General features: G+C 35.2%; 3 protein-coding genes across 3 annotated transcripts in view; 2 read left to right on the forward strand and 1 right to left on the reverse strand.

Moving 5' to 3' along the window:
- Window positions 1–966: 966 nt before the first annotated feature.
- LOC105839078 (vesicular integral-membrane protein VIP36) lies at window positions 967–6,332 on the forward strand. The gene is made up of 7 exons (XM_012685120.3): window positions 967–1,305; window positions 3,119–3,234; window positions 3,344–3,541; window positions 3,693–3,855; window positions 4,528–4,694; window positions 4,884–4,947; window positions 5,021–6,332. The coding sequence occupies exons 1-7, from the start codon at window positions 1,188–1,190 to the stop codon at window positions 5,170–5,172; spliced, it is 978 nt and encodes a 325-aa protein (XP_012540574.1). The 5' UTR covers window positions 967–1,187; the 3' UTR covers window positions 5,173–6,332.
- Window positions 6,333–7,663: 1,331 nt separating this feature from the next.
- LOC105839079 (wolframin) lies at window positions 7,664–12,186 on the reverse strand. The gene is made up of 6 exons (XM_012685121.3): window positions 11,863–12,186; window positions 10,640–10,744; window positions 10,307–10,523; window positions 10,008–10,234; window positions 8,721–9,922; window positions 7,664–8,632 (listed from the first exon to the last, which is right to left on the reverse strand). Exons 1-6 carry the CDS (start codon window positions 11,918–11,920, stop codon window positions 7,838–7,840), a joined length of 2,604 nt encoding a protein of 867 aa, XP_012540575.1. The 5' UTR covers window positions 11,921–12,186; the 3' UTR covers window positions 7,664–7,837.
- The window catches only part of LOC105837420 (inositol polyphosphate-5-phosphatase A), a 43,743-nt gene continuing 40,570 nt past the window's right edge, over window positions 9,784–12,956 (forward strand). Inside the window, exon 1 of the mRNA XM_036286387.1 lies at window positions 9,784–9,789. The gene's annotated coding sequence lies outside the window, so the exon portion shown is untranslated. The remainder of the gene's footprint in view (window positions 9,790–12,956) is intronic.

Consider the following 12,956-nt stretch of genomic DNA (forward strand, 5'->3'; position numbering starts at 1 on the left):
ACTTGGCGCGACCGTTACATTTGGAAAAATACATGAAAAGGACGAACACTTCACTTAATTAAAAAAACGCACTCGCGATATTCTACGAATGCATCCCCTTCGAGCAAATACTTCACTCGCGAAGGCAAACGCACGATGCCGCGATTTGCACATGAATACGACCTCTGTACGAGCTTACATGGCTCGCGGGTCGTCTATTAGCGCGACGGCACTCTCAACACAATACCGTACTTGCGCACAATGAATTCTGAACAAACTAAACACGCGAGACACGCACGGAGTCGACAGAGCATCCGACGGTCCGACCGGCGCTGGAGCGCGAAGAAACATGGCGGCAGCAGCGTACGGGGCGTACGTGACCGCTGGCAGGCAGACTCGGCGGTACTCGGCGCTAGTCGGCGCCACTCGGCGTTGCTAGGCGGTTGACTCGCCGCGCCTGCGTCGCTGCCGCCATGTTGCTCCGTTGCTCCGCGCTCCAGTCCAGTCATGTACGCTACTCCAGCGCCGGTCGGACGCTCTGTCGACTCCGTGCGTATTTCGCGTTCAGAATTGAATTGTGCGGTATTATGCAGGTACGATGTTGTGGTGAGAGTGCTGTCGTGCTGCTAGCAAACGATACGCGAGCCGTGAGATCGAAAGCGCGGCGTCGTGCGTTTGCCTTCGATCTCGAGTAAGTGTTCGCGTGTGTGTTTGAGCAAGTGTTTGCTCGAAGGGGATACGTTCGGTAGATTATCGCGAGTGCCAATTAACTGAAGTGCTACTAGTCGTCGTGCGAGCATACGAAATAGAAAATTTTCGAAACGAATTTGTCTCCGTTCGTTATTGTATCTCGGCGCGTAATTTTCCTCTCTGGTATCGCAAACCGTCGATTACGATCATCAAAGAAGAGATATCAACGTTATCGACTGTCGCACGACTTAGCGCGGATCGAATATCTGTCAAATCTACCGACTTATGAAACTCGCGACGGCAGCGACATCCCCAATGGCGAAGCTTTATCGGATGACTCCGGAGATGACGACGTGCGTTGGTTAGCACGACGAGCGCGTGAATGGCCTTCACTCTGCTGGCGGTGCTGCTCCGGACAAGTGTGCTGTGATTCTTCCTTCCACCCGCGTGTTCGATACGCCCGTGTGTGAATTACGCGCGAAAAAAAATCCAATTACCTGATTCGAAGTTTGTCAGCGATGGGTGCGATTTCGTGGTTGCTTCTGCTGCTCGTCGGCGTCCTGGAGTCCGTCGCCGCGGAATGGAACACGCAGGACTACATGAAGCGGGAACATTCGTTGCATAGGCCGTATCAAGGTACGACTAGATTTCTCCTCCTTGTCTCCCGTTTCTCAGCGCTCGCCGGGATACTCTCATCGCGCGCCAGTGCAGGAGGATCCGCTGGTTTATTTATTATCATTTATTATTCAGTCGCAATCCGCTGTGGATTTAAGGTTATGAAGCGACTAATTAATGCAGGAGAATTTTTTTCCCCTTTGTAAAACGCTAGTGAAAAAGCCCACGTCTGTTACAGCTATGTCGCAAGGTCAATGAATTTACATATGTCAAGGATCTTTTAAAGAAACGCGTGTTGACTACTTTTTTTAAATAAATTCCCTCCATGAATTCTGCTGCGCGCCAGCGCGGAAGGATTTGCTGATTCATTTATTATCTAGTCGCAATCCACAAGCTAGTCTACTATGAATCTGGTGGGTAACCCAGATAACAATGTGTCTTTGTTGCTGCTGACATATTGCTCGTGATTGTAACATGAAGCCTGTTCTTTGTCACTGTACTGCTGTACTAGTGCAATAAGTTAGAATAAGACAAATATATTTTTTCTCATTCTAACTTATTGCACCAATATAGCAGTGCAGCGATAAAGAACAGGTCTATGTATATACTGCTGTCAGAATTGCAACAACCAAGTCCATTTGTTAGCAAGTTGACTTACTCTTAGAAATTGTCCTGTTATGTTCTCATAATTTACAGAATTATAATGCTGTTATATTGCCATTAAATTGTTAAAATACATATACATATTGTTGCCTATTTGTTGTTTCAATGTTGATATATTTGAAATTTTTTCTTAGACATGCTATTTGCTTGGACATTGGTTATCTATGAATTAATGTGGAGAATTTATTTTCCATAGATTGTAGCGTTAATGAAAGAGACTTATATATATTTCAGTTCTTTGTAGTAAGATGAATTTATAGATCAGAGTCTTTGGGTTTTTTTTTTAAGAATATGATCCTTATTTTTTAAATTAATCCTTTTAAAGATTGATGAAAGAACTTCTTTATAGTATATTGTAAAAATATTCTTCAAAATTAAAAAGATAATGACACACTATAATATTATTTTAAAATAATTAATAATGTATATTGTGCAATATATATTGGTGAAAATTTTGGTATAATAGGTAACGAATTTCTAAAGTAATTTTTTTTAATGCATATAAAATAGACTATAAATTATTTATTTATTATAGTAACTATTAATCCTTTAGTGCTTAATGGGAAATATATCCCAATATTTTAAAAATCTATATTTTTTACAAAAATAAAGATAGTGACTATTTCCTGGACTCATTTTAATGTGAAGGATAGGATATTTTCTTCACCAAAATTCAACACTTGTGAGTTTTATCTCTTGGTATACATATCTCGTCAAATATTTGTAAAATGGAGTAAAAGTAAATAATTTAAATATCTTCCATAAAAGTAGCAACCTTTTTTTTTTGTTTATTTTCAAAGTCAATATAAGTTATATGTAAAAAATTGCTACTTAATTTAAAAATGACAGATTTAATGCTTTTTGTAGAATTTGAGTGACTCATTTTAATATGCCATTTTAAATTTTAAAATTATAAAATTTATAACAGTGAATCTAAAAACCTTTAAATATAAATTGGATGCTAATTATTCTCAGAAAAATCAGGCATGAAAGAATCAGAACATATTTATCTATTATCTTTTATATATTTTGAACTGTAATAAACATATTATGTTATTGCTGAAATTATATAAATTTTTAATGTATACATTTACAAAACCTATTTTTTTATATATTTATAATTATGTAAATGCTTTTTATTTTATTTAGAAAATTGTGTTTAATATAATAGGTACAGGTATGACGATACCTAACTGGGATTTTATGGGAAGTACGATGGTAACTAATAATTATATCAGGTTAACACCTGATTTACAAAGTAAACAAGGTGCCTTATGGAATTCTGTAGTAAGTATTTTGCTTGTATTTGCACATGATATTTTGTCTATAATTTTAATTTAAAATGTAAATATGTATTGGTTACTATTTGAGATTTTTAAATTTCTTACGTTTATAGCCATGCCATATACGAAATTGGGAACTGCAAGTTCAATTTAAAGTACATGGAAAAGGAAAAGATTTATTCGGAGATGGTTTTACCATTTGGTATGCTAAAGAAAGAATGAAATCGGGCCCTGTATTTGGAAATCAGGATTATTTCCAGGGATTAGCAGTGATACTTGATACATATAGCAATCATAATGGCCAACATAATGTACGTTAAATGTAAACTTGCGAAATTTTATGTAATTTAAATAATCAGTTAAGCTTACATAACTGAATATTTTTAATTATTGAAAACTGAACATTTTTGTCTTTATATATATATTTTTTAAATATAAGTTATATACTTTTGTCTGCCATAGCATCAGCATCCTTACATCTCAGCAATGGTCAATAATGGATCTCTACATTATGATCACGATCGCGACGGCACTCACACGCAACTCGCAGGTTGTGAAGCAAAGTTCAGAAACTTGGAACATGATACGCACATAGCTATAAGATATGAGAGAGATACCCTAACTGGTATGTTAAATTAAACATTAATTATGTTGATGAAACGTTAAGATACATTGCACATTTTATATTATATGTCATTAGCAAAGTTCTTTGTTAAATCGTTTCCTATTTTTATTCTTCTTCTTCATCGTTTGTACTTTGACCTATCATATTACATGGATTGTACTTTGTTTCTTTTTTTTTTTAACTTTATAATTATCTCTTTCATTTGCAATGGTGTGCAAATGTGTATATGCATATATACATATATGTATTTTTAGACTAAAATCGCACATGGTGTTTCGAAATTTGTGAATTAAAATACTATAGCAAGAAGTGTTCCAAAAGTAAATTGGTTATTTGTATAGTTTTATTTCAAGAAGTAATTTATAAAATATAAGAACTTAAAGCTGATCAATCAAAGATAATGTTTAGATAATTTTCTGTCATGCAGCTACTAATACCAGCGCTCACATGATAATATTAATGAGTCATGCGATATGCGATTGTCTAAACATAATGATTAGCTTTTTTTATATCTTAAAAATTACTATTTAAAATAAAAATTTACAAATAGCTATTTTACTCAATTTTTCGATAAGTATTTACCACAGTATTCAGAACACCCTATATATGTATATACTTTTTGCACATAACTTCATATTTTTTACAATGTTTTTTTTTCTTATCTTAATGAAGTTTCCACGGATCTTGCCAACAAAGCAGCATGGAAACAATGTTTTCAAGTGAATGAAGTTAAGCTTCCAACAGGATATTACATAGGAATTTCTGCTACCACGGGTGATCTGTCTGATAATCATGATATATTATCAATTCGTTTATACGAATTAGATTTACCAGATGATGTAAGCACTAATTTATTTTTTCTATTTTATTAGATTATGTATAATTTGTAATATTATACATAAGTGTTTGTATACAAAACATATGTCATCAATCAATAAAGATATATATTATTTAGCTACAATAATTGATAAATTAATGATATTTAAACATATTATTATACATATAATTATTATAAATATATTTTACAGCCCAAAGATCAAGAAGACAGATCACAAATTGTGCCATCAGCATCATTCTATGATGCACCAAGAGGTATGCAATTAAATAAGATATTATTGTATACATGTGTAAATTTATTATTTTAATATCAATTTTTCTATTTCAGAACGTATAGAAGATCCAAAGCAATCTAGCTGGAGTGGAATAAAACTTTTCATGGTGATGTTAATTTGTGCGATCGTATTAATAGTCTGTGTTGTCATTGCCATTATGCTCTATCAAAAGCATCAAGAAAACAGCAGAAAGCGATTTTACTAAGTCATGTTTGAAATAACGTGTATCTCTTGAGCGTCGCAGCTTATCATATTTCTCCTTTATTCGAGATTTTTCATATATAGGATGTATATTGTAAAATGCTCATAAGACTGTGTTTTTACTTGGTTTTTTGTTCAGAAATTAGTATGAGAATTTTTTTCTTTTGCGTGTAAGAATAAAATTCCGTAGGATAAAGGAGAGACGTGTGTGTGTATGCAAGTTCTAATAATTCCAATATTTGCTGAATGTTGTTTCCATTGGATTAATTGTCGATGTCGTTGATTGGGCTCAGTGTACATTTATTTGATTTTATTGTAGTCAGTAAAAATACGTATTTATTTACAGTTCCTTTACCAAAGTTATTACTTCTTCAGACATAACGTGGAACCTAATGAAATATAAACTTTTATATATTTGACTTCTAAAAAATATGTAGGACAGAAGGAGAGATATTATAATGAATGTATTATGACTTGTACATTGTTAAGTGTATTTTAGAAAGGTCTTGGAAAAACTGGTATATTATATACATTAATTTCAAGCCAATGCTCATATATACAAGATCTTTATAATAATATATACTTTTTCCAGAACCTTTTTGTCTAGGTTCAAATTAATTCTAAAGTCAAGTGATTTTAAATACTTAAGGAAATACATCACAGATATATTAGATATTGTTTAAGGAGATAATATAGGTATCCTGGTTAATTTCTTTTTTTGTAATTTTAGACACATTGAGTAATTATTTTCATATGCAGATTAAATACAGAAAAGACTTTATTAACATAGATTTTATATTTGTACATAAAAAAATTAATTGTACTTGAAGCTCCCATATTGCATTAAGTTTGTGATGGGGATTATTTGCTAATTGTAAGTGCAACTGTTAAACAGACCATTAGCCATATAAATTATGCAGTATTAGAACGATATCTAACATTGCATAAATGCAATATGGGGGTTCTATCATATTTCAATATAACTACATAGTAAAACTCTGTATTGTAATATTTTAATTCTTTTATATGGAAACTAAGAAAGAGGGAACCAAACCGTTTAAATAAACTTGTCTTGTTATCGACATGATATTATCACGTCGAAACAATAATGTATCATGTTGCCAAATACAAAATAAATATATCTGTAATTTTAAGGTAGTAAAAGATTTTTAATATCTTATAAAAAGGTAGGTGTGAAATATTAAAACTCACACTTATACTTTAATAAGACAATGTTTGAATTTTATATTGTATTTCTGAATACATTTATTCTTGACAAAAATATACATTTGCACATCAGAATGTTCGAAAGTTCACGATGTTTTTTAACGTATTTAATTCATTTGTTTGTTTTGCTTGGAGAAGCAAATAGAGTACTTTTATTTTATCAACATTAAAATCATTCAAACAGAAAACACCAAGGCACATCTATGTCTGTCTTATCTCTTTGCTACTATACTGGTCTTGGTTCCTATTGTCGTTGTGATACAATGACGAAACTGCTTTTAACTCTAGATAGATATGCTCATTAATAGTTTATAGATCCAACACTTAACATTGACTTGTACAGTAAATTGTTTATATTGTACATATATTTTCAATGTTCTTTAAAAGCTGCGTTATTCCGGTAACAAAATTTTGAGATATCTAGTGTATTTTAACAGAATGTTAGTATGACGGTACTGCACAATTTTTTTTAGGAAATAACTTATTCTCTTAATAAAAGCTTACTAAATAATCTAAAATTATTTACATTAGGTTGCATACTGCCTTGCCATTAAACTAATTAAAACATTATCATGATACCTAGTAAGAAATACAATTTTACAATATTACATGCAATATTAAAACATACAAGATCAAAGAGATGTTGGTCTCTCATTATTCTTCGAAAATGGGAATACAAAAATATCAAGCGTTTCTCTCTTTTTCTTTTTACTGGCAGTAATGCTTAGGAAAATATATAAATCTTAAAATATATGTTATATATAATACTTTAAAGCAGATTACGACTTTTTCATGAAAGCGTAATGTAGTTGTTAATATATGTATATTGCCTGAGGCATTCGGTAACATCGAAATATTTGCACTATTCTCTACTTTCATATCACACACACATTTACATGTATGTCAAACATTGAAGAAATTCTGCTTTTATGTACATAACAATTTCTTGCTTTAATTTAATTTATACTGTATATAGCATGTTATATCGCATAACACGCCATTTTGTACAATAATAATATAGTAGATATATCTGTAACATTGTAATGTGAAAAATAATTCATTACAATTATTTAATTATTGAGTTAAAGTGTTCGTCCAAATAAAAATCTTTTAATAGATTTTTCATATTGAAATATCTTTTAAGACATTTATAGATACAAATATATTACAGTTTACAATACAAATATATAGATACCAAGTTTGTTTGAATTTGTATTTTTTATATATACTTATATGAATTAATCCAGCGTATTCTATTTCCAAATTTTATTTGTCTACAGAAAAACTCTAAACAAAATTTTAATAGTAACTTGATTTTTCTTTAATATAAACCATGTTAATCGTGTAAATTGTAATGAAAATTAGATATTAAAAAAATTTTTATTACATTAGATCTAAAAAGCTATAGAGAGATCTAAAGGATTCAGTCATGTAGAATGTCATCACTTGAACATCACAATCGGATTTAACAGAAAGTTTAATACAGTCTTTACGCTGAGACAAAGATCTCTAACAATAGAGCTTAAACTTATATGATATCTATAACGTTTGTAAGACGTTTTCAAATCGAGGGAATTGCATGCGAGACACCCTACCTCTTCCAAATCGATGTGCGGTTCGGCGCCACCGAGAAGAGATTCTGTTTCCAAGTCCTTATTCAGAAGTGCACCAGAAAACCAAATTTTATCACCTGGATATATGCTCAGACTAAAATTGGTGAAAGAATGGTCCGCAATGAGACGTATCTCTGTGGTACTTCCCCATATACCGCTTTTCATCTTGACGAATATCTCGAATTCATATTGATCCCAAGACGGAAAATAACATTTGTTTCTTTTCTTTTGGATGCTCGTGATGTGCTTACAATTCTTTCTGCGAGTATCATCACCCAAATTACAATTTTCTTCATATGGTACTCCATACATACAACTAATTATTGTTTTAATGTTGTTTGGTAACCTGTTCAATATAATTGCAATATTGTTTTTTGTCGACTTTAATCTAATATTTGTTACGTAGCCTTCCCATGCAACGGGTACGCCTTCCAATTGAGCGCATTGCACCTGCACTTGCGCTTTCGATGATAGTTCTTCCCACGCAGGTTGATGACAATAATTCTGATACTGATCCCATGTTAAGGTAGAAGCGACATCGTATGATGTCTCGTCGGAATTCTGATTATATTCCATTATCATCGGCCACGATAAAAATGCCGCAGCGCCAATGCCAAGAACAATCTACAAAAAAACATTCATATAAGTTTATGTGTCAGTTAATAAAAAATGTACTCAAGTCTAAAATAGAAAAATATAAAGACATACATACTTGCATGAGCGTAATGATCCAATTAAATTTCGGCGCTCTCGTTTTCTTCAGATACCACGAAGTAAAGAATGGCATTCCTCCAAGTAAAGTAGTAATCGCTATCCTCATGGCAAGATCATTTTCCGACAAATATTTGGCAACAGCAACAAACGGTAAAATAACGGAAGCAATACCGGCGATTGGAAGAAACAGGACCATCCCAACTAGTGCGAGAGCGCCTCTGATTAAGCCATACCATGTGGCACCTTGAGAACTGAAAATTGCTATTTGCCACCAGCTTAGAGTAACGCAATGAGGTATCAGAATCCGATACGTGCCGCGCCAGCCGTCTCTCGCGGCCATTTTCGCAAAAACCGCTGGTATCAGGAGATAAAATACGGCACGGAAGTTTAGACAAAACTCTATGCCATTGCCGACAACGTAGGACGCGAACGTTGGCACTCTGATGTCCAAGAATCTCCAGCTTTGCGCCACAACCATGTCCGTCTCGTAAGGATACTTGGCGAGTACGTGTACGCCAAAGCTGAAAAGGGCCAGGAAATCAGGAACTCGCGAGGAACCCCTCCACATAAAGTTGCAGAGTGTGATGAGAGTAAGCGTGACCGCTATTATAGTGAATTCGGATTGCGGGGTCCACTGATGGGCTATCAGAGGGTAGATCATAAGGTTCAATAGTAATGCGAGAAAGAAATGTCCATATGGTTTCAAGTTGTTGCGGCAGAACTGATACTCCGCCTCTTCGGGGTTCAGATTTCCGCCCGAGTAGTTAAGAAATAGACCCGACCACACGCGAAAATCGTTGAACTCGCGTTTGCGTTGGAGCATTTGGAAGGTGGCCACTACCATAACTGCGAACGAGAGATAATAGAGGGCCATCGGTATAAAAAGTATTAAGCTCTCCGTGCCAAACAAGGAGTACAGCAAGAGTAACAGGAGAACGTGTAGGTTCGACGTAAAGAAAACTCTACTAATCGACATCCCTCTATGGCCCAGGGTCTCGATCAACCAACTGTAGAGACGTTTCAGCGACGCAAACGGATGAACAAACGGTCTCTGTAGCAGCGGTATCGTGTCTAGCGCCAATTCGGAGGGATCCACCATGCAAAGAGCGTGCGACACTATGGGAAGCATCCCACGCGCATAACTCGCAGCCGCGGATACCAAAGCAGCCTCTGTGATCTTTTGACTTTGATCTGTCCAACCTGCAATTGCATAATGAAGCTCACATAAGGCACAAAGGAAAATTTAAAAAAGTAATATGAAAAGTAATACGGAGATCTTTTTTACCATAAACGTCGTTCGTTCGGTCTTCATCCTTGGTAGGCGGGGAATCGTCGGGAAGCCCATTTCTGGGGAAGCAATCATTATCGTTGTCGCTCAGTCCCTTTTGCGATGAGTTACTGGAGGTATTGTTCGATTGAAAATAATCGGTATTACTGGTCGACGGTGACGACAAGCTCCTCATACGTTTCTGCAGTTGCTCCGTAGTTATAAAGTCCTCGCCATTTGATAAACTGATGGAAAAGCAACTTTCATGTACATGGCATGTGGTGTACGTTTATTCGTCTAAATTAATTGTTCTTCACCTCATAAACATTTCCCTCGCTGCTCTTCTGGCCAACTTCTCGTCCTGCGTCATGTCTAGACAATTTTTTACGTCGTAATAATTATGCTCCGTGATACCGCGGCCGGTCGCCAAGCACTTTCTGAGAATATCGGTCGCTTCCAAATTTCCCTGCTCTGAGGCTTTTGTCAGCCAATAAACGCCTAGCTTTGCGTTTTCCTCTTTATCAACGTCAAGTTCTTGAAATACAATTATAGATATAGTCATAAATTATGCACAAATAATACATGTAGCAAAACAAAAATAGAGTAACATAGGAAAAACTTTGCGGCCAAGCATACATGCTCTAGCTTACCGCATTGTTCTTCTAACAACTGCTTAGCCAAAATCACTTGAGATTCTGGACAGCCGTCCTCTGCTAGTCGGGAACGTAACCGTCTAAGAGAACCTTTAGGCCCATCTATCAATAGGACTTAGAATTAGCTATTTAATAAAAAAAACAAAAAAAAAACAATAAATCAGAATTCACGTTTGTTATAACCGTTATATGTCAATACATGTACATACATGCATATCTACTATTTTATAAACTGATAGCTTCATGCATTAGTTTCATTACTATTGATACATAAGCATTAATAATTTTATTATTATGTATATCAGGATTGTGACGTACATTTTAAGATTATGTATATAGATTACTTACACATTATTTACGTTATGTTTACACAATTTTTTTTTATGTAGATAATACATGCAATGTAAATTATTATAAACAATTATTATTGAATAACGTAATACAGAAAAAAATAATTAAATTATAAGAAATATATGACCTTTTAGCATTAATAAAATAAAAAAATATTAAAATTAAAAGATATTATATAATTTTCAACATTATTTTTATTCTACTTTAATTTCGTTAATGTACATTATAGCAATTCATCAATTGCCAATTAATTTGATCTTGTCAATACTGTGCCCAAACAAAAGAAGGGCAATTCTTAATAAGAAATTGATTAGTGATTTATATAATTCCATGTCACAGAAACAGAAATCTATCAGAGATTACCAGGATTGGGAAATAACGCGTTACTTATAATGGCATTACACTTTTACATTAACGAATTTAATTGTTACTTTATAAATGTAATACACATGTTTATGATTAACTTCAAACGTTATTATAGATTTGAACCGATCAAATATCAATATGGATTATCGGATGTCGTTAAAAAAAAGACTAATCCAAATTTCACGAGAAAGTAACAAATCATTACTCTTTAAATAAATTTAAATTTTTGCAAAAATTATTAACAAACCCAAGTAATTCTAATATTCAAGTAATGATAATTTTTTTCAATAAAGTAATGTTCCCAATCCCGAGATCACTTTCCCGCTTCACTCTCGTCTATTCGGGAACTCGAAGGTGTATCGAAACATATTCGAATATCGCGCCATTTCATTGTCGGGTCACGTGCACGTTTTGGGGGACGCAGTCGGTGCGTCGTCATTCAGCTCCCCGGGTTCGCGTTCATCATTCCCTTCGAGTTCACGATATCGCGGCGGAATGATTACCGTGTAGCGTCCACTGTTTTCTACCGGATCTACCAGACAGCGGTACGATGCCAGCCATAGCTCCGGGGACGGAGGGCGCGGTTAGAGAGAGATCCGTCCGGTCTCGCACGCGGCGGCGGCGACGACGACGATGAGCTCTCTGCTTTTCCACCACGTGAAACACCTTCGTTCTCACGCCGAATCGCCGGCCCACGAAAAACGCCGAGGATCACAACGCACCGCACGTCGCGCGGCTCCGCCGAGCGGGGTCCCGTCCTGTTGAATGGTTCTGGCACTCGAGGCGCGTGCGCGTCCTTGTCCCTGTCTCCGGCGTCGAGTCGGGCTAGGTTGGTCCAGGTTGAGTAAGTAAACAAACGCGCCGTCGTCGGCGCCAGTGCCGCTCTAGAATTCGAATATTTCGAATCTTTCGCGTCTCGGCGGCGAGTTCTCCATTTACTGCGTTCGGCAAAGCAAATCTGAGACGTCGGAGTGCTCTCTTTACCTCACTCTATCTTTGTTCAATGACAATAAATAACAAAGACAGAATGTGTCAGCAGAGCCTCCAGACGCTTCAGATTTGCTTGTTGGGTCGCCCCGATCGAAAGATTCTTCGGCGTCCTTTTGAATCCCCTACTGAATCGCGGACCTTCATCTCGTTCCGAATTCCGAATTTCGATTTTTGTTAACCATGTTATCGCAGGGAAAGTTTAAGGGGAGAATAAAAATACTAATAAATTCTCTTTAGATCTTTATATTTTTCTGTGCTCTAAAAAAAAACATTTAAACTTTGCAGCCTCTCAAAATATCTCTCGCGATGATAAAGAGACCCAATTGAGAGATATGGACGGTAAATTTACCGTTTCGCGTCCTCCCTTGCCGTTTTAAAGGCCGTTCGGAATCGGCGTTAAATTGTAAGTCACGTCATTTCAACTTGGGAATGATGATTATAACACACGTGGTTTTATGATAAGAAAGAACACTGATCCATAGTGAATTTTTTTAAGTTTTCTTTGTCCGATAATTGAATTATATTTTAAATCCGAAGGAAATATAATCCTACTTAAGATTCCAGGAGCTCCCTGATCTGGGAAACTTGCATCTGTCGAGGATTCCTG

This window comes from Monomorium pharaonis, chromosome 1 (genome assembly GCF_013373865.1).
Source record: "Monomorium pharaonis isolate MP-MQ-018 chromosome 1, ASM1337386v2, whole genome shotgun sequence".
In the NCBI taxonomy this organism is placed as follows: domain Eukaryota; kingdom Metazoa; phylum Arthropoda; class Insecta; order Hymenoptera; family Formicidae; genus Monomorium; species Monomorium pharaonis.